The 27,351-nt window shown below is 49.4% G+C and overlaps 1 protein-coding gene across 16 annotated transcripts in view; it reads left to right on the top strand.

Annotated features, from left to right (window-relative positions):
* The window catches only part of DYSF (dysferlin), a 251,913-nt gene that overhangs the window by 57,909 nt on the left and 166,653 nt on the right, over positions 1 to 27,351 (top strand). For 8 of the 16 annotated variants that reach the window (XM_024241998.2, XM_024241991.2, XM_024241993.2 and 5 more), the window contains exons 4-10: positions 11,163 to 11,268; positions 19,752 to 19,866; positions 21,184 to 21,276; positions 21,666 to 21,871; positions 23,571 to 23,699; positions 24,128 to 24,190; positions 24,932 to 24,982. In XM_024241998.2, the coding sequence (XP_024097766.1) occupies positions 11,163 to 11,268; positions 19,752 to 19,866; positions 21,184 to 21,276; positions 21,666 to 21,871; positions 23,571 to 23,699; positions 24,128 to 24,190; positions 24,932 to 24,982 (763 nt within the window). The remainder of the gene's footprint in view (positions 1 to 11,162; positions 11,269 to 19,751; positions 19,867 to 21,183; positions 21,277 to 21,665; positions 21,872 to 23,570; positions 23,700 to 24,127; positions 24,191 to 24,931; positions 24,983 to 27,351) is intronic. The other 8 variants (XM_024242004.2, XM_024242000.2, XM_024242002.2 and 5 more) reach the window with 1 other exon arrangement.

Genomic DNA, 27,351 nt, shown 5'->3' with positions numbered 1-27,351 from the left:
TTTGCCCTGGATTCTATCCAGGACATCCCTGGGTTTCAGAATCATTTTTCTTTTGTCTTTCTCTAGACTGAAGTGGAAAACTATTTAGAGTTACCCTTGGGCAAGCCCTGGGGAATCAGATACTGGCAGGAAGGCTGCCAGAGGCCAGGGGACTCAGGGGCTGTGGAATGTCCTGCTGTTCCCTGTTTCCTGCCCCTCACTGCCTGGCACGCATAGTGGAGAGTTGGAGGGGCTCAGAGGACAGGTGTTTCCTCCCCTCTATGGCATGTGTCTCCTTCCAGGACAGGGCTCTCTCACTTTCCTGTCACCTGGCTCATTGACGCTAACCAGGGGGAGATGCAGTGAGTCAGTGATGAGTTAGTTGTAATACATATATAGTTTTAATTGGCATGTCCTTTTCTTAGTTTCAAAGAAAGAATGAGAAATGCATACATGGTAACCTTTCTGGAACATTTTTTAAAATTCAAATTTAAAGTAGCAAAAATAGTACAAAGAACATCCATATATTCTTTACTCAGATACACTTATTCACATTTTACTCCATTAATTTTATTATATATATTTTATTATATTTATTATTATTATCTCCCTTCCTCCCTCTCTCTCTTCTCTCTCTCTCTTCTCTCCCTTCTTGTTTCTCCCTCTTTCTCTTACTCCCATTTGAAGGTAAGTTATATTTATCATGGTCTTTGACTCCTAAATATTTCAGTGTATATTTCTTAAGAATAGGGACACAGTATCAACTTCAGTAAATTTAACATGATGCCATACTTTTTTGTTTGTTTGTTTGTTTGTTTGTTTTTGAGACAGGGCCTCACTCTGTTGCCCAAGCTGGAGTGCAGTGCCTTGAACAAGGCTCACTGTAGCCTTGACTTCCTGGGCTCAATCCATCCTCCTACCTCAGCCTTCTGAGTAGCTGGGACCACAGGCACAAGCTATCTCATCTGGCTAATTTAAATTTTTTTTTTTTTGGTAGAGACAGGGTCTCACTGTGTTGTCCGGGCTGGTCTTGAACTCCTAGGATCAAGGGATCCTCCTGCCTCAGCCTCCTAAAGTGGTGGGATTACAGGGGTGAGCTACAGCACCTGGCTGATACCATACTTTTATCTAATATATTGTTTGTATTCCAGTCATGTTAATGGATGAAATAATGCTTTTCGTAGCAATTTCCCTTTCCCTCTCCCCCAGTGCGGGATCCAGTCTGTGGTCCATATTGAATTTAGTCATGTTTCCATAGCCTCCTTTAATCTGGAACGTTTCCATAGTCTCTGTCTTTTATGACAATTTACATTTTTAAATAATATAGAATCCCTTTTTTGTAATAGAATGTTCCTCATTTGGGGTGTCAACCTAAATAACGAACAGAGAGAGACTCTCTAAAAGAAAAAAGGTATTTATGAGGGAATAGAGCCAGCCATAGGAATATGCATGCCATAGTAAACCATGTGATAATTTAAGGAGGTAAAGAAACACAAAGGTTTTCAGCTGGGTGCACTGGTTCAACGCCTGTAATACCAGCACTCTGGGAGGCCAAGGTGAGTGGATCATTTGAGGTCAGGAGTTCGAGACCAGCCTGGCCAACATGGTGAAACCCCGTCACTACTCAAAATACAAAAATTAGCCGGGCGTGGTGGCACGCACCTGTAGCCCCAGCTACCCGGGAGGCCGAGGCAGGAGAATTGCTTGAACCCGGGAGGTGGAGCTTGCAGTGAGCTGAGATCGTGCCACTGCACTACAGCCTAGGTGATAGAGTGAGACTCTGTCTCAAAACAAACAAACAAACAAACAAAAGAAACACAAAGATTTTTTAGAGGAAAATAATGAGGATTACATAATTATTTTGAAATATTATCCTTGGCTATAAAAATCAATTACAAGGGTGATTCCGGTCCAAGGTTGGACAGGTAATTAGTGGGCAGATGTTCTTGCAGAAGTGTTTTTTGTGTAAGGCTGTTATGGCCTTTGTGCAAGATTGTGTTTTTGCAGTCTTTTGTGAGGGTTTTTGTTATCAGGCATACAAGCATGAGAACCCTCTCTTCTTGGCCTTCCTTAGTTCTTTTTGTCAGGGTTTTCTTAACATTAGCGACTCCATTTTGATTCTGACAACTTTTGTGGCAGTTTGTTTGGTGTTTTCTCATGCTTAGATTCAGGCTTGGATTAGGTTACTCATCCCTGGCCAGAACACTGTCTAAGTGATGCTGTGTCTATCTCCGGATCTGGAGGCACGTGATGTTCCTTACTAGGGAATGTTAATTTCAATCACCTGGTCAAGATGTTGCCTGATTTTTCCACTGCGTATTTAACGTTCTTTTCTACCCCCTGAAGTTTGTTAAGATATACTTTAAGATGGTGCAAATATTCTGCTTCTCAAGAAAATGTCCCCCTAAATTTAGCATCCATGGATGATCCTTGCCTGATCCAATCCTTACCATGATGGGTATGACCTGATTTTCATCTCCAGCACTCCTTCCACATGTACCAGGCTGGGCTGTGTGAGGCTGTCGTGGTCACAGTGGTGCTGGCATAACCCCAGGGCCACCATGCATTGATCCCTACCTGTGCCTAGCACATGCCTTGAGCCTCACCCCTTGGCTCAGGGCCATTCTCTCAGAGTTGAAAGACCTCCGGGTCATTAGGTTGGGTGTCTCATCTCTTCCATCCTTGATAGACGGTGTTGGAGAGAGACGGACACCCATTCTGGGGCTGGATTATTCATTAGAAAGTCCTTCCTTCTATTGGCTATAGTTTTTCTCCCTGACATTTTAAGGATCTTATTTCTCTACTCTCAGGAATGATCAAAAAGAAATCTAACCCTCTTGCATATGACAGCACTTCAAATCATGGTCTAATGTGGTCCTGACAGTCACTGGGTGGGATGGGAATGTGCAGAGAAGCACAGGAACATGGTGAGTTGGGAGGGGAAGAAGGGAACTGACACCTACCAAGTCCTATCTAGGTTCCAGGCACAAGTCGGGGGCGATAGGTGCATTAACTGAAATTTTACCAGAACCCTCTGAAGAATGCATGATTTCCTCCAAGCTCCAACAGTGAAGGGAGTGTTGTCCATTTTATTCTCATCAGTATACCCAGTACCTACAACAGTACCTGACCTATGAGTGGTGCTCACTACAAATTTGTTGAATGAATGAATGAATGACTTTTACAGATGAGGAAACAGTCTCAGAAAGGTTATGTCATGTGTGCCCAGCCATGCAGCTGGTCAGATTGCAGGGCTGAGTTTCTGGCATGGTAGGATGACTTGAGGGCTCTTACTGTTAATCACTGAATGATTAATACTTTTGGAAGATAGCTGAGAGAAAGAACATTTTCAAAGTGTTGCTGTAGGTTGAAAGGTACAGTTTGAAAACACTGGATTGGTAAGTGTGACATCCTAGGGTCAACCACCTGGGCTGTTCCATGAACCCAATAGAACAGGAGCTATGTGGCCTGCCAGCCTTTCTGGATCACTTTCCTTTGGGGCATTTGGGGGAAGGTAGCTTGTCTCCTGTCCACTTCTTTTTCAGTCTGAGCTGTACCAACTCCTCCCATCTTCCTGCTAACATGGATCTCAGCACCAGGAGCCGTGGGCCTCTGGGCTGCCCCAGCCCTGGTTCCTGCACACCCACATTCTTCACCTTAAACTGCCACTGGCATAGGGGAAGTCCCGGAGTCACTGGGGCAGGGGCTCTGCTACCCTCTGCAGGCGTGGAGGCAGGGCCCTAAAAGAGGGAGGAGAGGTGGAAGAGAAGGGTTCACTGTGGGTGCGGAGGCATGGAGACCACTCTCATTGGTGGCTCTCTTCTGGGTCCTCAGGCGTCCCACCACAGGGTTGCCTCTCTCTGACCCACTTGTTTCTCCGGGGTCTCTGCCAGCTACCGTGATGCAGAGCTGCACCCACAGTTCACCCTTCTCTTCCACCTCCCCTCCCTCTTTTAGGGCCCTGCCTTCAAGGCCATCTCCTGAAAACTCCAAATGCCATTCCTGCAGAGTGTAAACTATTAGACCTTCCAATCTCTTCATATGAGACTTTATTTAACCCATCTGAAAAATACAATTAATGAGCTTTTAAAAGCTTTTTAAAATGGCCACTCAAGGCTGGGCATGGTGGCTTATGCCTGTAATCTCAGCAGTTTGGGAGGCCAAGGTGGGTGGACCCCTTAAGCCCAAGAGTTTGAGACCAGTCTGGGCAGCAGAGTGGGAGGCCACGCTGTGCAGGGCCACACAGGGAAGTGCTGGGGTCAGTGCCAGAATCAATGGAGGGGTCAATCAGGAGGCAGAGGGAGCGAGGGGAACACGGGGACAAGAGTCTTTATTGTGGTTTCCAAGGGAAGGAATGGGCGAGGCAGGGTAAACAGACCTGGGGACTGGCCAGTTTGAATAATTTCTATGGGCTCTGGGCACACTTACATGTAGACATATAGCTGTCTATGTACATAGACAGTAGGGGCTGTCCTGAGTTGTTGGAATCTGGCCCTACAGTGCTTAGGACAGGGGAATGTGGGCCCTGAGTGTGACAGGCCGTGGAGGAGGTGTGGGGTATGGGCTCAGAGTGGCTGGTTTGCATATGAAAGGCCTGCTGGCAAGTGGGGAGTCCTTTACCATCTCCAGGAATTGTGGGAAGACAGTGCCTCCAAGGTCAACAAGGCTCCAGATGTCAAAGCATCAGAAATACAAAAAATACAGCTTGGCATAAGATTAAAAAAATATGGGCCAGGTCAAATGTATAGACTGGGCTCCCCTTCCCATGGATTAAGCAAACCAATGACCTTTCTGTTTCTTTCATGATGCACTCATGGGCCTCTAAGGTGGCACAGAAGGCTCACTGTAGAGTTCAAAGCAAAGCCTTTGGAGTCAGGCTCTGTCAGCCTTGTTATTTGTGTGAAATCAGGCAAGTCAAACACCTTCCCAAGTCCCAGTTTCCTTGTCTGTGAGGTGGACTGAACTAATAACAGTACCTACCCCACTAGTGGACTGAACTAATAACAGTACCTACCCCACAGGACTAGTGTCCATTTAAAGGAGGTGGTGTATCTAATATGTACCTAGTTAATGTAACTGCCCTACGGATTCATCGTGCTGGCTGCCAAGATAGACCTGATTTATCAAGATGGGGGAATTGCAACAGAAAAAGAGTTTAATATATACAGAGCTGGCTAAATGGGAGACTGGAGTGTTATTCTTACTCAAATCAGCCTCCTCGAAAATTCAGAGACTAGAGTTTTTTTAAAGATTGTTGGTGGTGATATGGTTTGGCTGTGTCCCCACCCAAATCTCATCTTGAGCTGTAGTTCTCATAATCCCCATGTGTTGTGGGAGGGACCCAGTGGTAGGTAATTGAATCATGGGGACAGTTATCTCCACCTGGTTCTCGTGATCTGAGGTTATATAAAGTGGTTCCCCCACTTCACTCTGCACTTCTTGCTGCTGCCATGTAAAGAAGGACATGTTTTCTTTCCCTTCTCCCATGATTGTAAGTTTCCTGAGGCCTCCCCAACCCTGCTGAGCTGTGAGTCAATTAAACCTCTTTCCTTTCTAAATTACCCAGTCTTAGGTATATCTTTATTAGCAGTGTGAGAATGGACTAATATAGGTGTGTTCCCAGACCAAACCGAGGGTCTGGCTGCTTATTCTCATGGCCCAATAACGAGATGCAGATGAACTGGGAAAGAAGAGAGTTTATTTCTGTAACCAGGTACAGGCAGAAGGCCTGGAAAATATCAGCAGACCAACTCGAAATTACAAAGTTTTCCAGAGCTTATATACCTTCTAAGCTATATCTCTACATGTAAGTGTGCATTCATCTAAAGACATAAACGACTAACTTCTTTGAATCTATAACTAAGGTCTGAGTTTTGAAGACCTTCCTCTGGAGCCTCAGTAAATTTACTTAATCTAGGTGGGTCCAGGGGCCAGGGGTGATTATCCTTTTCTTGTCTCCTGCTAAATCGTGGAGGTTTGGGGAATTCCTTTAGACCCCCAATAAAACTTGATTGTCGAGGCCTGGGGAGTTTCTTCAGACCCCTAGTAAAAACTTGTTTAATCCTAAATAGGTCCTGTTAAGAATTCCTTTGTTATCTTGTCATGCTTCAAGGCCCCAGAAAGGCCTGGGCAAAACTCTTGGTGGGCTTTTGTTACGTTCCAGCCTTTGTATGATGGCACTGGCTCTATCAGCTTTGAATATTTAACTTCACTACTCAGTCAGTGCTGAAACAGTTGTTATGAAGGCCTGCCTGTTCAGCTGTTAGTGAGATCTGGCCTGCCACAGGTGGGCAGGGGGCTAGGGAATGGGAGTGCTGATTTATTGGGTCAGGGATGGAATCACAGGAAGTTGAGGCTGTCCTCTTGCCATGAGTTAATTCCTGGGTGGGGGCCACATGACCAGATGAGCCAGTTTACCAGTCTAGGTAGTGCCAGCAGGAATACAGGGTCTGAAAAATACCTGAAACACCAATCTTAGGTTCTACAATAGTGATGTTATCCATAGGAGCAACTGGGGAGGGAGGCTCAGAATCCCATGGCCTCTGGCTGCATGACTCCTGAGCCATAATTCCTAAGCTTGTGGCTAATCTGAGTTTTACAAAGTTCTTCTGGTCTCCAGGCAAGCACGAGGTTTGTTTCTGGAAAGGGCTGTTATCATCTTTGTTTCAAAGTTAAACTATAAACTAAATTTTTCTGTGGTTAGCTGGCCTATGCCCAGGAATGAATAAGGGCATTTTGGAGATTAAAGGCAAGATGGAGTCGGTTGGGTCAGATCTCTTTCACTGTCATCATTCTCTCATTTTTTATAATTTTTGCAAAGCTGGTTTCATTAGTAGGAGGGTTGCTTTATTAGCATTCAAGTTCCATGAGGTCAGAGACTGTATTTTGTTGGACATACTAAATAAGTATTTGTTGAATGAATAAATTCTAAGATTTTTAAGGAGTTTTTATATTTTGTTTTTAAATTTAATTTTTTACGTTGGTAAAAACTTTAAGAAGTTATAAAAACAGAAACTATATTTAAAAACGCAGTGAAAATTCTCCCTGGCCGCTTTGTCCCTGATCTGCCCAGTTCTTGCTATTCTCCAACAAGTAACCCCTCTTCTTAGTTTCTTATGGATCATTCCAGAGATCTTATATTATTGCTTAATTGCCCACATAGATTCTAACTTTCCTCTTTTTTATGCAGCAAGTAGCTTATTATACATGCTCTTTTGCACCTTGTTTTATCACTTAACAGTGTATCTTGAAGATTTTCCATATAAGTGAATAATTCCCCATTATTGTTATAGCTGCCTAGTGTTCCATTGTATGAATGTACTGTGCTTTATTTACCTGTTGTCTATGATGGACATGTGAATTGCCTCCTGTGTTTTGTTTTGTTCTTACAATGATGTAATAAGACCCGATGTTTTAAAATAAAATTGTTTTGATTTCTTTGTGCTTTATTAAAATAAATTGACTTGGCCACCATGATTCCCACTCTCCCACATGCTGCCTAAGGCTAAGGTTTGGGGGCCACCCATGCCTCCTTCCCTTCTGCCATAGGGCAGTAGTAGCACCCCTGGATGGTGAGTTTGGGAACTAGTTCTTTTTCTATGGAGGGAAAGCATGTGCCCTCTCAGACCACAAGTTGCCTTGGCCTCTCACTCCCTCCCTTGCCCATGCCAGTTCCTGCCTTCTCTTTCTTTGGGATGGCAGCGGCTCTTTCCGTCCCCACACTTCTCCAGCCCCCACATTCCAGTGTCTCCAGAGCACAGCTAGCCAAGAGGTCTGAGGAGGCTGGGAGCGCCTGTGGTGTTTTCCTCCATGTGGGCTGCAGGGGGTGTGGCCAGGGCCCACGGGTGTCATTTCCACACATGTGGGCTCTGCTCTGCACACACTCAGAGCTGGCCCTGTGCAGGACCCCGGCCCCCTCCTTGCCTCATTGGACCCTCTGGAATCCTGTCTGCCACTTGCCAGGCCCCTGGTTGGTGCCCACTGAGAGTGCAGCATCCCTGATGAGCAGAGGGCATCTGGCCCTGGAGCCTGTGCCTCAGTCTGACTCCAGATGAGGCGGGTCTCCTCAAGAGCCCCACACCTAGAGGCCCCTGGATAAAGCCACATCTCCTCCATCCCCTGTGAAATGAATGGATGAATGATGAGTGGCCTTCTGGGTTTTCTGTGACCAACCTCAGATCCCTTTAGCCTCCCAGGGGTCCCTCTTCTGCGCCCGCCACCTCTCCTGCCTGAGCAATGCTTCCTGGGAGGCTCTGAATTTCTGACTCTTGTGAACTTGACTACCACAGCCTGCTCCTTACACCGCGGGAGAAGCAGCCTGCCCTGCTATTTCCAGCCCTTCCTCCTGCAGGAGTGGGGGCTGGTGAAGCCACCCTTCTTGGAGGGACTTGCCCCCAGGCTGATAGCAGGGGTTGGGGGGTGCATTTCATGGCCCCAAAAGGCATTTCAGGGAGGAAATAACAAGCAGTCTACCCTGGCTGCTGTCTCTTGGGCATCCAAGAGGCACCCCAGGCTGGCAGGGGTGGGGGTGCTACTTCCTTCTGCATTTCCTGCCATTGTTCCCTGACCCGCTTCCGGGAATTCTCCCTGGGCTGGGAGGGCTGGACAACCACAAAGGAGGCAGAGGAGGTCTGGCTTTTCTCGGCACCCTATGACCTGGCTGCTACTCTGCTCTGCTCAGTCCTGAGGGTTCCTAAGCTGGAGCTCCAGCTGCCATGTACAGCTCTCCGGTCCATGAGGCCTCCTTGGGTCCTGCCTTCCAGTCCCCAAGGAGAGAAGCCTCGGTGCTCTGGGGGACTGACAGGGAACCTAGATACACGGGTCCTGGGGCTGACTCAGCCATTCTCATGCTTGAGTGAGTCACTCCCCTCTGCCACCCCAGTTTTCTCGTGATGGACAGGGTGACTCTGATCTCTGATGTCGCATGGACTCATGCATCCTCTATACCTACTGTCTGGTCTTTTTGACATTGTCTGGGTCCTGAGGACAATTCAGTCAACATACTGACGGGTGCCTTCTGGCACTAGCCCCTAGGATGGAGACACTCCAGGAGCCCCAGCTTATTAAGCGATGGTGAAAAAGCTGCTCAGCTGCTCCATGCTGTGAAGGAATGGAACACAAATCAGTTCACATTCTAGAAAATATGGCTTCTAGCACTGTGAGGGGGTTTCGAACCCTGGATTGAATATTAGTGAATATCTCTCCCCCTCTATCCCCTTCCTTCAGGAAGGGTTAGACAATGGACCTTGAGCGTATATTACATTTACTGCCTTGCTAGCAAAGGCACGTGCAAGGCGACAGAGTCTGTTGCTTTCAAGAAGGATGGAAAAAGAGGGATTTCATTGTTGAGAAGCTTAAATAAGTGGCTAGTTTTTAATTTTAAGTTTTATTATGATAAATCGACATAAACGCTACCATTTTAACCGTCTGTGAGCATACAGTTCAGTGGCATTATGTGCATTCACGATGTCATGCAGTCATTCCCACCGTTCACCTCCAGAATGTTCTCATCTTCTAAAACTGAAACTCTGTAACTGTTCAATAATAAATCCTCACTTCCTCCTCCCCCCAGCTTGTAGCAGCCACCATTCTACTTTCTATGAATTTGACTACTCTATCTACCTCATACAATATTTGTCTTTTTGTGACTGGCTGCTTTCACTTTGCAGAATGTCTCCAAGGTCCATCCATGTTGTAGCATGTGTCAGAATCTTCTTTGAGACTGAACAATATTCCATTGTATGGATGGACTACATCTTGTTTATTCCTCTGTTGATAGAGACTTGGTTTGCTTACACCTCTTGGCTATTGTGAATAATATTGCTGTGAACACAGGTGTGCAAATATCTAGGTCCCTGATTTCAATTTTTTTGGGGGTATATAACCAGAAGTGGAATTGCTAGATCATATGCTAATTCTAGGTTTAATTTTTTGAGTAACTGCCATGCTGTTTCCCACAGTGGCTGCACCCTTTACATCCCTACCCGCCACGCACAAGCATTCCAGTTTCTCCATATCCTGGCCAACACTTGTGATTTTTCTCTCCATGATGCTGTGTGTGTGCATGTGTGTGTGTGTGTGTGTGTGTGTTTATAATAGCCATCCTAATGGATGTGAAGTAGTATCTCAGTGTGAGTAGTCAGTTTTAAAAATCACCTAGTTAGGTCGAGATTGCAGTTTTATTTCATAGGGTCATAAAAATCTATATTCCAATCAATATTTGCAGAGACCAGAAAAGGGATGAGCCCAGATGACAGGTGTGCTGTTCATCCATCAGGAAGAAGCAGTTAATAAGTACACCTGTGGCTGTTCACCAGCCTCACATGGCCTTGTGCCCTGACAGTAATGTTCAGGGTAAGTCCATTTCTCAGGGAGGCAAGCAGAAGTCACACGCAGACACCAGGTGACAGGTTCCGACAGTCACAGGCCACTCACTGCCCGTGGTTTCCTGCTGCCTCTACAGAGGGGCAGACTACATGGTGAGCCCACTTCATAGCTTCCTCTGCACTCTTTGAAGGGAGCATGTGCCAACCATCACACTGCTGACCTACTCTTTCCTAATAGCCCGTACATGTGCCCCACCCCTCCTGTCAGTCAGAAATGCAGCCTCTGGTGCGTGTCGTGTGGACCGCCCAGGGCCTCTCAGGAGTGGGGCCTATTTCCCCTGCCCCAATATCCTTTTCTCCCTGTCCCTGAAGACAGGAAGGTTTCCTTGCTTTTCATGTACAATCAATCACTGCCAGCTGAGCCCTGGGATTCCAATACAGACCACCTGTGTAGACGTGGGTCGTATGAGCTGCTGGGGCTCAGGGACAGTGTGGGGGTGATGAGATACTGATCTGGTGGACTGTCAAGGGCTCATGGGAAGACAACCCTTCTTCTCTGGGGAGGCGTGGCTGGGCCTCTGGGGACGGGCAGGAAGGGGTCAAGGTGGACCTTGGGGAAGGAAACGTATCTCTTATCCCTTCCCATGCCCAAGTATTTCCCCAGGGGCCAGGCCTTCCAGGGATGGTGCATGGTGGTGACTGGGTGTGGGGGTGCAGGGGAGCCCTCGTGGGGTGCTGGGTGACTGTGTGGTCTAGGCAGACCAGCCTCGTCTGAGTGGTGGTGGCAGTGAGGGCTCTGGCAGAAGAGCCAGGGTGCCTTAGGCTAGTTTTCTACATTTGACTTCTCTCTCCTCTCAGGTTCCTGGGGGAAGCCAAGGTCCCACTCCGAGAGGTCCTCGCCACCCCTAGTCTGTCTGCCAGCTTCAATGCCCCCCTGCTGGACACCAAGAAGCAGCCCACGGGGGTAAGTGCCCATCAGCCTCTGCCAGGTTAAGGTCCAAGGCATTGCCAGGTGGCTTCCTCTTTGGGCCTTGCCATTCTGACCCCAGACACATGTCTGACTTCAGCTCCCCTGAAGCAGGCTTGGCCCTCCCTGACCAGAGTTTGCAGTGTCTGGAGGGGCACTGGACTAGGGGAGATGGGAAGGGCAGAGGGAGCCCCGACCCCACCTGCAGGGCTCAAGTCAGCCTTGGCTCACAGCAGCTTGGCCTGCCCCTTGGTCTGGTGCTGCCGGTCTGGCCACCTCCTGTCCCCAGCTTCCTGGTCAGCCTTGGCTATAGCCCACCTAGTCTCCCTGGCAGACCTCTCCCTCTCCCTCACCACCCAGCCCTCTTCTCCAGATTCAGAATCTCTGAACCATCTGGGTCACAGGGCATGAGGGAGGGAGGGAAACAGCCCTCTCCCCTGCCCACCGGGACCCTCTTCCTTTTCCTCCGTTGTTCTTCCTGCCCCTCCCCTGGCCTTCTCAGCGCACCCCAAGTCCAATCAGACAATTCCCAGCCCTCCTCTCTGCCTGTTATTTTTAGTGAGCTAAATATACCCTGTAGGGTTCTCTCTTCCTGGTAGAATTCCTGACCTCTCCTGTGGGTTAGCCCCGCCTTCCAGGATGTACCAGGAACCATGGATTGGAACTACTTCCGCCCTGTGAGGCCTGGGGGATTCGGGCCCTGACTTCTCTCAGGCAGGGCGGCTGTACTGCCCCGTGGTGGGTGTGTGAGGCCGGGGCTGCTAGCCGGCTGGGTGAGTCAGGAAGCGGCCGGCCTGGGCAGATCTCTGAATGGAACAAGACTGGATGCTGAGACCTAGAGAAAAGGAACCACTGAAGTCACATAGTCAGTGGCTGTCCCCATGGCGGCCTGGACCTGGAGCTCATCCCCTAGATCCTCTGGTGGAATGGCCGTGGATGGACTCCTGGTTCACTGAACTCTCAGTCTGCTGCCCTTTTGGTGCTGGACTTTGCTCCCAAGGGGTCTTAGGCTGTGGATGGCTGGGCTGCTCCCTTGATGGGAGATGTGACTTCCCAGGAGAGTCCATCCGTTTCCCACACAGGGCTCACTGGCAGAACGTTCTGGTTTAGAGCAGTATTCACTGAGCCTCTCTCCATCACCCTGAGTCCCCTCTCATCCTGTTTGAGCCTCCAGTCTCTTAACACTCCCTGTGGTCAAGGAGGACCCCAAGGAGTTCTGGAACTACCCCTTCAGGGGTCCCGAGGAGGCTCAGACCCAACCCTCGAGGCACAGAACACAGATGGAGGGATGACAGGTATCAAGGCAGCTGGCGAGAGAGAGCCTTGGGGTCAGGCTTGGTTCTCACTTCCTTGCTGGGATACCAGCATCTCTCCACTCCAGCTCCGTGTGCATCCATGACTCTGGTGTTTCCTGCCCTTCGGACCCTTCCAACCTCAAAGGCTGTCCAGCCCCAAGGCAGAGCTTTCCATAGCTAGTCCCTGTTCATGAGGCCATGCCAGGCTGGGGCCATCCCCTCCATGCCTCCCCTCACCTCCTCCTGCTCCTTGTTCCCACACTGTCTGGGCTTCACGCTTACCAGCGGGGAGCCTGCTGCCTTCTCTTCCCTGGCTGAGGATTCCTGGCTGTCTGCAGAGCTTTACAGTCCTTCACCAACCATGTTTCCAAAAAGAGTGTGTGAGATCCAGGAGGTGGCAGATGGGAGAGAGTGCTGGACCCTGCTGGGTTGAGCCCCGCTAGCTGAGCACGGGCTGGAAATGGAGTGGGGGAGCCTCCTCCCCGTTGCCCAGGAGGCAGTTCTCACCTGTGCAGAGGGTCTGGGACCAGATTCTAGTCCATTTGATGGCATTAAGGTCACAGTGCAGCCCCAGACAGGTTATATGACCCTTTGGGCTGGGGCTTCCTGCCTGGGACCTGGGTTGGCTGCACTGTAGTGCAAGGCAGGGATAACTGGGAGTGTGCTTGGCAGGGACAGACAGCCAACAACATTGAGGGTTCTCGCTGGCCGCTCACTGAGACCTCATTTCTGAGCTGAGCCCAATCAGCAGAGCATGCCGGGTGCCCCCATTTCATTGTAGCTCAGTTGCCTCTAAGGGCCAAAGAACCTGCTGATGGGGTGATAGGAGTGAATACAGGGCCAGTGGGATCCTTAGGAAACTCTGGCAGACTGAGAGGCATGGGGGAGGCCGGGAGTCCTGCCACAGGCTGACTGCAGACCCCGTTTGCCTTTTGCTCAGTGTTCTCACCCGAGTCCCTTCAGATATGGCACGCTGGGCTGTGTGCCATGGAGGATCTGGCTATGTGCCAAATCTACCCTCTGACAGCTGCTAGGTTGATGGGGAAAACACTCCCCCAGTCCTGGAGGAACCTCCAGGCCATAGGGATTTAGGACACACACAGAAGAAAAGAAGTAGCATCCTCTCAGATGTATTTTAAGAGCAGCTCACTCCGGAGGGTGTGGGCACATGGAGAAAACTCAGTAGGCATCACCCAGGCCTTAAAGCCAGAATCAGATCACAAAGAAGGACAAGAGCCCATGAAGCCCAGTGGTGTGCGGGTCAGGGAGACGGGAGGGCACTGTGTGTTGGGAGTGGGGACTTGAGGCGGGCAGGACAGTGCTCAGTGAGTCCCTGAGCTTTCTTCAAGGGTTTGGAGCTTCTGCCAACCAACCCTGTATCAGCTCAGGGCCACAGCTACCCTCTGCCTGCTTCTGGAGGTTGTCTGAGGGAGAGGTTAGTGAGGGCCAGGCACATATCAGGCCTGTCTTGTCCACATGGGACATGTGTGTTAGGGGAGGTGAGAGTGGGCTGGTCTGGGTTTTGGTTTTGATGAGCTCAGTATTGGAGAGCTGTGGTCGAGGAAGTAGGCGGCACACAATGGGCTGGGGATGGCAGGGTGGGCGAAGGACCCCAGAGCCTGACCACATAACCTGGAGGAGGGTCACGGCCAGGGAGGGTCTGAGGAGGTCATTCGCCTTCAGTTTCCTGAGCCCTCTTAGCCTGGGGCCAGACAGGAGTCTCAAGCTCTGCTGATCTTGTTGATTATGGGCCCCAAGGCAACAGATGAGGGTGACCGAAGTTACCCTGCCCCAAGACAGCATGTTTGGTGGACACACGATTGACTGACAATGGCCTTGTGTGGGGAGAACCCTGGAGTGCTGCTGGGTTGGAGACCTGAGGACCTGGGCTGTCAGGCGCGGGACCCGTGATGTGGAGGACCTTGAGGAAGGTTCCACTGGGAGCTCTAGGCCCAGGTTGTGTAGTCTGGGAGAGCACAGGGCTCATATATATCCCCCAGGAAGAAAATCTCAGCTCTATTTGTCTAGAGAAGGAGACAGGGGTTGAGCTGTGATGTCATGGTGAGAGTACAAGGTCCTGGTCCTGGGTGGGGCCCACAGACACGCCCACTTTCCCTTAAGAGCCTCAGCAGAGCCAAAGAACTTCAGTATTCACCTCAGATCCTGAAGCTGTGGTCCCTGGGGCCCGCCCCCTGGTGCTGAGGTCTGTTCTAGACCCTGAGCTCCAGAGCCTCTGGAGCTGCAGGGATGTCCCTGTGGCTCCCTGATGGGCAGCTAGAAGACAGATCTGGCTCTGTGATGGAAGTCTTATTCAAGGGCCCAGAGCTACCCGGATGGTGCCAGTTTTTCAGGAGGTTGGTGTGGAGCTGTTGGTGTAGAAACACCGGATGCTCAGGAAACCCCAGGAGGGGCTGCCTAAGTGGTCTCTGGAGCCCTCTCTCTGGAGAGGGCTGCTCCTGTCTGCATCCCGGAGACGGCTGCTCCCGAGCCCCAGTGCTGAGGAGCTGGCACTGGGCATGGTGTGGAGGAGTTACACTCCGGCAGCTCCACCTCTCACAGAGATGGTGTATGGAAGCCCCCAGGTGGTGTGCAGTGAGTGGATAGCAGGGTGAGCCCCTAGAAAAAGGAAGGGGCGCTCTTCCAGGGGACCTGTTTCCAAGGTCAGAAGCCCAAGGCAGCCCACGTGTGGCCCCTTCAAGTTTTTGCTTAACTCTCCTCAGCTCACTGGGGTCCACTCAGACCTCTTGATTTAACACTGCAATCTGCAAACTGTCTCATTCTCCTGTTCCTTCTTGCTCTGGTTTACTTTTTCTTTTCTTTCTAACATACTCTCTTCTTTATGTATTTATTTTGTTTATTATTTATTGTCTGTCTTCTCTGCCAAGACATCAGCTCCATGGGGGCAGGGGCCTTTGCCTTATTTATGGAAGCGTCCCCAGAATCTTGAACAGTGTGTTTGGCCCTGGCAGGTGCCCAACACACATGCACGTGTGCGCACACACACACACACACGTAGAGGGAATGAATATGTGAGTTAATGAATGAATGGGTCAGGCCAGACATGTCAGGCAGGGCCCTCAGTTCTCATCTTTAAGATGTGGGCCCAACTCAGGCCAAGTCAAACAAACACCCCCCACAGGCCTGGCCTCTGGGGCCGCTGCACGGAGCCCTGCGCTCACAAGGGCCTCATGCTTGGCTGAATTCTCCACTGTTTCCATCTTGAAATTCTTAAAGCTCACTGCATCCTTGACCTCCTGGGCTCAAGTAGGCTCAAGTGATCCTCCCGCCTCAGCCTCCTGAGTAGCTGGGATTACAAGTGTGGCTACCGCGCCCAACTAGTTTTTGATTTTGCAATAAGGGGCTCTGCATTTTCATCTGCACTGGGCTTGCACATTATGCAGTTGGTCCTGACCTCATGCTACTCTTGGAGGGCCGGAGTCAGCAATGGATGGGCAGGGGGCTTTATTTGTCTCTGCCTAAGGAGATTCCTGTGGCTATTCCTAAAAAGAAGCAGATTTTCAAAACCTTTTATTTGGAAATATTTAAGGTCTAGACAAAAGTTGCCAAGTATGGTACAAAGAGTATTTTGTCCTAAGCCATTTGACATGAGGGTGCCAACCTCCTGGCCTATCATTCTGAACTTGAGTGTGTGTTCTCCAGTTGAGGACTTTCTCCTACATAACCACAACACAGCCTTCCAAAGGACGAAACTAACATAGACACAGCACTCTCGTCTAATCCCCAGACCCCAGTTGCGGCTCATCCATTTTTCCCACAGTGTCCTTTGTAGCAGAAGGATCCCACTAAGGATCATGTGTTGTGCCTAGTTGTTTTGTTTCTTCAGTTTCCTTCCATTTGGAATAATTCCTCAGTCTTTCTTTGACTTTTATAACCTTGGATATTTTTTTGAAATGCAGGCCAATTATTTGTAGAATGTCCCCCACATTGGTTTTGTCTGATGTTTCCTGTGTTTAGACTTAGGCTGTGTGTCTTGGGTGTGAGTGTAACACTGATGCTGCATGGCTGTCTTTGTGCCCTATCAGGTGGGATGATTGTGATTCGTTTGGTTACCACACTGTTAACTGTGATCATCTGATTACACTAGCATTTGCTGGGTGTCCCCGCTAATCGTTCATCTACTCCCATTTCTCATGTCAGAATTTTGTGACTCTGTAATATCCTCTTTGTCATCTAACCTTTACCCATGAGTTCTATGAGCTGTTATTTTTGTATTTGTATTTGTATTTTTTTTGAGATGGTATGTCACTCTGCTGCCCAGGCTGGAGTGCAGTGGCACGATCCTGGCTCACTGCAGCCTCCGCCTCCTGTGTCCAACCAACCCTCCCACCTCAGCCTCCCGAGTAGCTGGGATTACAGGGGCATGCCACCACACCTGGCTATTTTTTTGTATTTTTATAGAGATGGTAGGTTTTACCATGTTGGCCAGGCTGGTCTTGAACTCTTGACCTCAGGTGATCCACCCACCTCGGCCTCCCAAAGTGCTGGGATTACAGGTGTGAGCCACTGTGCCCAGCCGCCATGAACTGTTTTTGTTTTTGTTTTTGTTTTGAGACTGGTCTCATTCTGTTGCCCAGCTGGAATGCAGTGGTGTAATCATGGCTCACTGCAGCCTTGACCTCCCAGGCTCAAGTGAGTCTCCCACCTCAGCATCCTGAGTAGCTGGAACTACAAGCGTGGGCCACCACGCCTGGCTAATTTTTTATTTTTTGTAAAGATGAGGGTCTCACTACGTTGCCCAGCCTGGTTTTGAACTCTGGGCTCAAGAAATCCTCCTGTCTCAGCCTCCCAAAGTGCTGGGATTACAGTTGTGAGCCACTGCACCTGGCCATACCCAGGAGTTTTAACATCACTGCTGTTTCTTGGTTGAATTCATTATTGCTTTGATGATTGCTAAATAGTGATATTCTCAGTTATTTTTCCTGCATTAGTCAGTTGGTATTTTGTGGTCAGGAAAAGCTTTCTCCTCTCCTATTTATTTACTGCAATATGGATTTGTATATTTCTATTTTATTCAATTGTTTAATCTGTTACTGTTATTATGTACTTTCATGTTTCTATTGTCTCAGATTTGGCCTGTGGGAGCTCTTGAAAGTTGGCTTCTGTGTCCTTTTGACATGTTTTTACTTTTTATTATTTATTTATTATTTTATTTTATGTTTTTGAGGCGGAGTCTTGCTCTGTCACCCAGGCTGGAGTGCAGTGGTGTGATCGACTCATTGCGACCTCTGCCTCCAAGGTTCAAGCGATTCTCCTGCCTCAGCCCCCTGAGTAGTGGGGATTACAGGTGCATGCCACCACACCTGGCTAATATTTTTGTATTTTTAGTAAAGATGGGGTTTCACCATGTTGGCCAGGCTGGTCTCAAACTCCTGACCTCAAGAGATCCGCCTGGCTCGGCCTCCCAAAGGGATTACCGCATGAACCACCTCGCCCAGCCTCTTTTGATGTGTTTTTAAGAATCATTCATTCATTGAGCATTTCCTTCCTTTCTAGTGCAAGAAGATGGTCCAGGCTCATCTTGTATCTTCTCTGCCCTAGCCCTGGAAGTAGTTATTTCTCCAAAGAGCCCAACTTACCTTTTGCTGAAGTGGAAGAAAGTCCCAGGACAGTTGTTAAAAGTGCAAATACCCAGGCCCACCCTAGACCTACTGAACTGGCATCTCTAGGAGTCAGGTGTGGCATCTGGGCGGAGGAGAAGACTCTCTTCTCCTCCACGGGTTGCAGGAGCTGAAGGAACTGGCTGCTCAAGTGGCGACACCTGGTGATGATTCAGGAACCCACAGGGCAGGTTATGTCCATTCCTTGGATGAGGGAATTCAAGGGTCTCAGTTGCCTTTGTTGACCTCCTCCTGGGTCTCCTGGGATGCTGAGCTAGCTCTTGTCTCCTTCCTCAGTGTTCTGAGCTCTGCTTTCCACCAGTGCTGCTCTCCTTAGTGTGGCTGTCCCCAGGTCCCAGTCTGGAGAGTTCAAGCTGAAGAGCTGAGTATGTCGGGAGCCTTCAGGCCCTTCTGTCTTGGGACTGAGTTTGCTCCGTGAGTCCCTGGACGTCCCTAACATCATTCAGCAGAAAGGTCCAGTGAACTATGCCAGAGCCACTCAGAGGGACATTATGCCTCAGTAAAAATTGTGTTTATAAAGCGTTTGTCAAAACCTGGGGAGAGCTTATTGCCCGACATTCAGTAAAAGAAAATCATTTTGCATACAGCAGACCTGTCTACTATTTGTTTGAAAGATTGGAGAGAACTGGAATGTGGAGTTAGGGAATTATAGACAATTGGTTTTCTTTTGCATTAGTTTTCCTCTTTAAGCTTTCTGTGCTTCCCAAACTTTCTTTGTATCCGTTGCGCTAATTTGAGAGATTGGCTGCCCCAGGAGGCTTGCTGGACCTGTGGAGCCGGGGCAGGGCTCAGGCAGGCCCAGGAGCAGCCAGGCTGCAGACCCTGCTGAAGTTGTGCTGTTCCCAGGTTCAGGGTGAGGGTTGGGGTGGGGTGAGCGCATGGGCCACCCGACCTTGTCTGTGAGGGATGTCACCATTCCCTCTCCTCTCCGGCCGCTGCAAGCCGGGGCAGCTGAGGATGTGGTGGGAGGCAGGAAGGAAGAGGGCTCTGCAAGGCTGGCAGCACCTTGAGACCCTCTCAGTGCTAGCTGCAGCCTGAGCAAAGCAGAGCAAAGCTGAGTTGTCCCTGGAGAAGTAGGGGCAAGCCATTGACTGAGCAGAGTGGCCAAAGGGACATTTTCCTGAAGACAGGCCAAGTGGATAGTGGGAAAAATCCTGCAGGTGAGGTTGGATCCCTGATTCATTTGCAGAAGCCCACTACGTGCTACATCAACTAATTTGCTCCACATTTGACCTGTGAGGAAGGTGCTATTGCTATGACTAACCCCAGTTTTACAGATGAGGAAACTGAGGCACAGGGCGGTCACAGATCTTGCCTAAGGTCACACAGCTCCTGAGTGGTGGAACCTGACCCCGGATTCTGTGCTTCGAACCACCTGACTATGCTGATAGGTCCCTGGGGGTGGCTTTGCCACAGCCTCCTGCAAACCTGGCTCTTGTCAGAGCCATATTCCTTGGTGGAGGGATGCCAGAAACAGGGAAGATACTGGAGGGCAGTGGTCCGAGGCCAGTGCACCAACCTGTCCCCCACGTCTCATCTCTTCCAGGCCTCGCTGGTCCTGCAGGTGTCCTACACACCGCTGCCTGGAGCTGTGCCCCTGTTCCCGCCCCCTACACCTCTGGAGCCCTCCCCGACTCTGCCTGACCTGGATGTAGTGGCAGGTGGGTAGCCCATGTTGGCCTGGCTGGGCCCCAGCAAGAAGGCCGGCAGTGGCACTTGAGCCTGGGAGCTGGGAGCTGCGGCGAGGCTTCCCAGCCTTTGCTGCCCTCCCCAGGTTGGAGGCTGCCCAGGCCTGGAGAGAAGAGGGTGCAGTGGGTGGGAAGTCCTGAGGGCTGCCTTCTGCCTTGCAGAAAGAAGGGGCAGCAGGCACGTTCCCTTGGGTGCTGCAGGGAGTAGTGTGAGGATGCCTCCAAGCCCCAGCTGCCTGGGGACGGGGCTGAGCCCAGGCTGGGTGTTCTGAGCTGTGCAGTTCCGAGAAGGGTGTGTGGGGACGGGATCTGGCCCAGGTGATACCTGAGGCCCCACAAACTCCGCAGAACCGAATGTTTCCCTGCCTCGACACCCAGCAGGCCTTTGGTGATGGTGTGTGACAAAAGAACTAGTTTTTATCTTGAAAGAGCCCTGAACTGAACTTCAGGGTTCCAGTCCTGCCTTTGACACTGAGTCTCTGTGTGACTTTGGGCTGATTACTTTCCCTCTCTGGGCCCATAGATTATTTGTGAAGGGAGCAGACTAAGTTAGCTAAGTGCTGTGCCTGTCTCAGCTCTCTTCACTTGGTTCTGCCAGGCTGGTCAAGTGAGGGCCCAGCCCGGGGTGGCTGGCTCTCCACTGGTGGGCCTGGGCGTGGGAGCCTCCATGTGGTCCAGCCTGCTGGGGTTGGGAGGAAGCTACATAGACGGGCTAGTGGGCACTTGCCCATGGGAAAGATTCTAGAGTTTTTCTGTTAGTGAAGGGAGGTAGAAGCAAGCACAACATTAAAACCGGAGCAGCCCATGTCTCAATTGAGTGTGCCCTGTGCCTGACCTGGGGCCAGCCCAGCACAGGGCTCTGTGGTGAGGTCGGCAGAGCAGAGCTGTCTCATTGGGGCTCAGCACTGTCCGAGCTTAGAGATGGGAGATCAGTCTGGACTGGAATAACCTGGTAATCCTGAGCTGTGCAGCTGGAGTGGGCTCAGGGGAGGAAGGAGAGGTGCCCGTGGTGGCAGAGGGTGGGGAGCGGGGAGGGTCCAAATGCTCTGGGACCATGTTGAGGTGAATCTGACAGAGTTAGGTGCAGGCCAATCAGGGGAGGCTTCCAGACACGCCTGGGAGGTGGTGAGAAGGGACAGGTGCCACTGGGCCCCACAGCTATTTCTGAGCTTTGCACCAGGCTGGGGTGGGCGGGGAAGGCAGGGTTGGGGCTGGGGGTGCAGTAGGTTGGTTTCCTTCACCCCAACCTCCTCCCTCCCCTCCCGGGGTTATGCCCTGCCCACAAGACAGGCGGGGGACAGAGCCGGGCCGAGACTTGGTCCCTGCTCAGTGACAGCACCGTGGACACAAGATACTCTGGAAAGAAGTGGCCGGCCCCCACGGGTGAGACACGGGCCAGGACTGTCCTGATCCCAGACCCTCCCTGTAACTGTCTCACTAGCTGCCATGGTCAGCTTGCTGGAGTGGGGCCAGGTGGCAGAGGACTCCTCCTGCAGGACTTGGCGGGTGGGAGGGCTAGGGCCACTCTGTTTTCTTCCTGTTGACTAACTGGACTGACTGCCCTCAAGTTTCAGCTGCTGGAAGCTCTTCTTCTTTCTACCTTATCCATCCTGGCTCACTGATGGGGAGGGAGGAGGGAGAGGAAGAGGGGATGAATCTTAGTGCCCATGCCTTTTGGATCTTCTGCCCCCTGGGCTGGGTCCCAGGGACAGGGGCAGGGGCAGGGGCAGGGCCAGAGGGACCCAGGCCTCATTAGGGCCCTCTCCTCTTAGACACAGGAGGAGAGGAAGACACAGAGGACCAGGGACTCACTGGAGATGAGGTGGAGCCATTCCTGGATCAAAGCGGAGGCCCGGGGGCTCCCACCACCCCAAGGAAACTACCTTCACGTCCTCCGCCCCACTACCCTGGGATCAAAAGAAAGCGAAGTGCGCCTACATCTAGAAAGCTGCTATCAGACAAACCGCAGGATTTCCAGGTGATGAACGGGCTTTCTCTGACCCCAGGCTCCTCTTCAACCATCAGCTGTGGGTGCCAGGCACCTGCCTGGTTTGTCCAGCTTCAGAGGAAGATGTGTGTGGGATCCTTAGGGCCCTCCTGTGGGGGGAATCTGTAGTTTCCCTGGGCCTGGGCAGATGACGAACAGGGAGTTCACATCTTAGGTCCACAGAATAAGCTTCTGCCCAGCCCTGTGGTTTTGCACTTAAAAAAAAAAAAAAAAAAAGTCACTGCAGAGATTCAGCATGTCTTTGCATCTCTGATCAGAGAAAAACCTGATTTTTCTAACCAGGGTGTATCCAGCCAGCAAGCTCCTGGCTATTCCGGTGTGGTCTGTGTCCAGCACCTTCCGCATCACCTGTATACTTGTTAGACATGCAGAGCCTACTCAGACCTGCTCTACCAGAATCTGCATTTTAACAAGATCCTTACATCAAAGAAGCTCTGTCTAACATCTTTTTTTCTCCCTATATCTATCCCCCTGCATATAGCCATGGATTTTTCTGAGAGTCATGTGGAATTTGAATTTGTTCAAGCTCATCACAGAATAAAAACTATTAATATTAACACTTTGACACATTTTTATCCAAAAATTCATCCCATTTTGTTTGCTTTTAACTTTGGTCCTTTGCCTATTTTTTTTTCTTTTCAGAAGAATTTTCTATTTTGATGTAGTCACACAGTGATATTTAACTCTTTACAACTACTTTTAAGGTTAAAAGCAAGAATCTTAAATCTCTATTTATAATACTAAATGCAACAAATTGCAAAAATATATTTCTATTCTAAATCATGGTAATTTAAGCAGAAGTCCTAGCTCTAACCACTGTTTGCCCCAAAAGACAAAATTCTAGTCCCCATGCTACTATTCCCCAAACATGTTCATATCGTCTTTGTTCTCTTTATGAAAATAACGTATGTTTATTTTAGAAAGTTTGGAAAATATATTAAAATGAGGAGATTAAAAATCACTCATCCATCTTCCCATTGCTATTAAGAATATATCCTTCCATATTATGCAATTTACAAAAAAAAAAAACAGTTGGTCAATAAATAACAGTTGATTCGAAAGTGGAGCCAGTAAATATCTTATTTTTTTCCATAGAATTGCCTTAATATTGTAAAATTTCATATTTTAAAATATCTTACCTAATATTTGGAAGCATAGATGTTCTTGAAGTCTTCATTTACTTACAGCTCAATGGCAAAAATTCTTAATTTATTTCTCAGAATGTAAGAAAGCATTGCATCTTATAAAGAATAAAGACTATTTCTGGGGTCACTTCACTGTGTAAGTTCGACCTCTGAGGGAATTGTCAATAAAGAATATTCAAGCCACTTAAAAATGCCAGTATCAATGGGGGCTCGGTTGGGGCTTGTGCCAATGGCTGAATGACATAAATGAGGGCTGTATCTGCCCACCCCTGGGGTTTAATGTGGGTAGCCGACGAGGGGCAGCCTGGCAGCTCTTCTATGGAGCTGTGGAATTTTGTAGATGTAAGGGGCCTTGGTGGGAAAATATGATAGTTCATATAATGCTCTTCCTAATTCCTTTTTAATACTTTTCCCAAGAAGCCAGTGGTGAGATGGTCCCTGAGATTTCTGACTCTTGGGGTGGATGGTGGGTGGTCCTTAACTCTTCCCCCTTCCTCCTGCTCTTTCCTCCTTCTGGCTTTCAGATCAGGGTCCAGGTGATCGAGGGGCGCCAGCTGCCGGGGGTGAACATCAAGCCTGTGGTCAAGGTTACCGCTGCAGGGCAGACCAAGCGGACGCGGATCCACAAGGGAAACAGCCCACTCTTCAATGAGGTGGGAGACACGGGGCATGAGGGCCAGAACCTTGGTGGGCCTTCCGATCTGGAAGCCCAGTGCAGACACCTGGCAATTCATTCAAGAGTGTTTACGTATGGCGCTGACCTTGGGTGGTGAGATGTGCTGGCTCCCAAGGAGATTATCTGTGGGACTGGAGAAAGGGCTCCTGCTCTTACTTCTCCTGCTGCTCCACATCCCTGTCACCCTATAGGGCCAGCCACCCACACAACCCTGAAATGACCACGTCTGTGAGGCCAGGGGCAGATCACCCCAGAACTTATCCAATCCCCAGAACTGAGCCCAATCCACATTTTCTGAGGGGACTAAACTGCTAGGCATGGAGGCTTGGGGGTGGTGGTCCTCCCTCTCCCTGGCCTGAGGGGTCAGCAGGCACTGCTATGTCTCCCTTTGCTCTGAACCAACAGACTCTTTTCTTCAACTTGTTTGACTCTCCTGGGGAGCTGTTTGATGAGCCCATCTTTATCACGGTATGTCTCAGCAGTCAAAGTGTTCTCCGTGGGCTGTATGTATGCACATAGGTGTCAGTGCACACGTGTGTGTGTGTGATTGTGCACGTGTGTGCATGTGCACGTCAGTGTGCATGTGTGTGTGTGCCTGTCGGTGTGTATGTGAGTATGTGCGTGAGAGGGAGGCGTGTTAAAGCCTGACACGTGGATGATGTGGAGTAACTCACAGTCAGGCTCTACGGGTCACAGAAACGCCTGCAACAGCTCAGCTGGGAGGCAGCAGCCGCGGGAGACCCCACTGCTTAGCATCCCCCTGGGGCCTCAGGTCAGGGTCCTTAAATCACTTGTGGCAATGAACATTTAAGTTTCCATCTTATTTTGTTAATCCACGTGTCTGCTTCTGACCGAGATTCTCTTTCTCTGGGCCTTGGCTCTTCCCCCATCTCCTCTGAAGGGCACTGCAGCCTAGTGGCTGAAAGTGTAGGCTCCGGCACTAGAGTGGATTCCAGCTCTGTCTATGCCGTGTAGGGGTTGTGTGTTTCTCTACAAGTCTCTGTGCCCCTATTTCATCTGTGAAATGGGGATAATGACAGTATCTGCTGATTGGGTTCCTGTGAGGGCTAAACCTTGCTTAGAACAATCTCTGGAATTGAGTAAGTGTGAAGTGTTGACAGTTATTGTTTGGGAGGGAAGAGCTATTGGGTTGGCCGTGTGGGCCACGTGTTCCCTGTGAATGTGAGTTTCCGTGATCTTTCTCTGCAGGTGGTAGACTCCCGTTCTCTCAGGACAGATGCTCTCCTCGGGGAGTTCCGGGTAATTGCTTATTTTCTATGAAAGCAGTCAGTTCTCACTTCTCGGTGTTGGTGGAGCCTCTGTGGACCACGGGCAGGGGCTGGCACTCCAGAGATCCTGTGTTTCTCTGCTTTGGGAAAATATAATTTCAAAAAACAACGCCAAGTCCTCTGCACAGCATCTCCTTTCACCCCAGAAAACCTCTCCACAAAGGTAGAAGAGAAAGAAAGCACTTTTTATCATTCAAGAGGCCTTAAACCAGAGTGAGATGCACATCACAGGCAATGATCCGATAAGATGCTGCAAAGACAGAAAGAAATCTCACTCTAATTTAGCCAGCGGGTCCAACCGATTGCCCACTACATACGTTCTCAAGAGAAGCTATGCCCTGCCCTCAGGTCAGGGGACTTTACATTTCAGACCTCCTGAGAATGGCATTTGTATACTAAAGCTGACAAATGGCTTATTTAGTTTCTTAAAAAGATGTACAGCACCTTTGGTCACACCGAGTTCATCCCAAAGTCACCTGGTAATCGGGGTGAACATCTATGTTAGCTAATTTGTTGTGTCCAGAAGACCAAACAAAAATCAAACTCATATTTTTATGACAGGAAGTAGTTTTACAACTTGGAGCAAAGTGCCCACGGGAGTTAGGCTCCTATCTTCCCACAGAAGCTGGGACACAGGGGAGCCATCTCCCTTGGTGTTTACATTTCAGACGTCCTGAGAATGACATTTGTATACTAAAGCTGACAAAAGGCTTATTTAGTTTCTTAAAAAGATGCATTTCAAAGAGACAGGGAAAGTGTAATATATTTACAAGTTTTCTAAGGTAAGTGTTCTGACAAAAAGAGAGGGGAGGGAAGTACTTCTTCCCTTATTTCCAACAAGCAGAATCAAGACCCTTATTTGTAATTTGGATTTTCCCACACCTCTGGGAAGGCAGTGTGAGAGCTGAGTTTGGGCAGCCCTCCTCCTCATCCTGGCCATCTTGGGCCAGTGAGACCCAGCGCTCTCTGCCCTGACATCACTCTCGCTCTGGGATGGGAGTGGGGTTCAGACATGGATCCCTGGGGGAGGGAGAGGCAGTGGAGAGAGGGGAACCCTGCCCCAGCCTCCTCACTTGTCCCAGACAGTCCAGAAGTGAATAGTTCTGTTCCGAGAACTGAGAGCCAATGGATTTGACAGATTACGTAAAGGTAACTAGTAATTGCACAGATCAAAGGAGACCTGTATGATTGTTTTTTTTTTTGAAATGGAGTCTTGCTCTGTTGCCCAGGCTGGAGTGCAGTGGTGCGATCTCAGCTCACTGCAACCACTGTTTCCCGGATTCAAGCGATTCTCCTGCCTCAGTCTCCCAAGTAGCTGGGATTACAGGCGTGCGCTACCATGCCGGGCTAATTTTTTTTTTTTTTTTTGGTATTTTTAGTACAAACGTGGTTTCATCATGTTGGTCAGGCTGGTTTTGAACTCCTGACCTTGTGATCTGGTCGCCTTGGCCTCCCAAAGAGTTGGGATTACAGGCATGAGCCACCGTGCCTGGCCTGCGTGGTGTTTTAATGTAATTTGATGTAATTATTATTAATTTTCTCATTTTGAAATTTTCAAGGATTTATCAAAAGGAAAGAAAGAGCACAAGCTTATTTTACCCTCTCCCCTCTATCCAAGTATACCATGCCTTCCTTCTTTAAATGTGTATTTTAAATACGAATTTAAAATAAGGGTCTTGATTCTACCTGTTGTCAGAACAGTTACCTTAGAATTATTCATTCTGCTCAATAAATAATTGCTGGGACCAGGTGTGGTGGCTCATGCTTGTGATCCCAGTGCTTTGGGAGGCCGAAGTGGGCAGATCACTTGAGGTCAGTAGTTCAAGACCAGCCTGGCCAACATGGTAAAACCCCGTCCCTACTAAAAATACAAAAATTAGCTGGGTGTGGTGGTATGTGCCTGTAATCCTAGCTACTCGGGAGGCTAAGGCAGGAGAATCGCTTGAACTTGGGTGGCAGAGGTTGCAGTGAGCCAAGATCGCACCATTGCACTCCAGCCTGGACGACAGAGCAAGACTCCATCTCAAAAAAAAAAAAAAAAAAAAAATTGCTGGGTTGGACCCGATGGCTAGATCAGTGGGTGAGATTTCTTTGTCTTTGCGCTGTCTTCTCAAATCATTGCCTGTGGGAAGAAGTCACAAGATAAAAAACTAAGTCTGTTTACCTGGAGAAGCATTTTTTAAAAGAATGAGCTTGAGCCTGAGTCATTCTGTAGCAAATTAAATCTTAATTATGTTTTGAGTCTCTTTGCATTCTTGTTCTGAGAACCCAAGGGTTAAGTCAAAAAATTATTTTACTTGTATCTAATTATAAAAGTAATCTATGATTTAAAAAAATAGA

The sequence above is a fragment of the Pongo abelii genome, chromosome 12, assembly GCF_028885655.2.
Source record: "Pongo abelii isolate AG06213 chromosome 12, NHGRI_mPonAbe1-v2.0_pri, whole genome shotgun sequence".
Lineage (NCBI taxonomy): Eukaryota > Metazoa > Chordata > Mammalia > Primates > Hominidae > Pongo > Pongo abelii.
The sequence above is the reverse complement of the archived record's forward strand: the minus strand, read 5'-3'. Positions and strand labels throughout refer to the sequence as shown.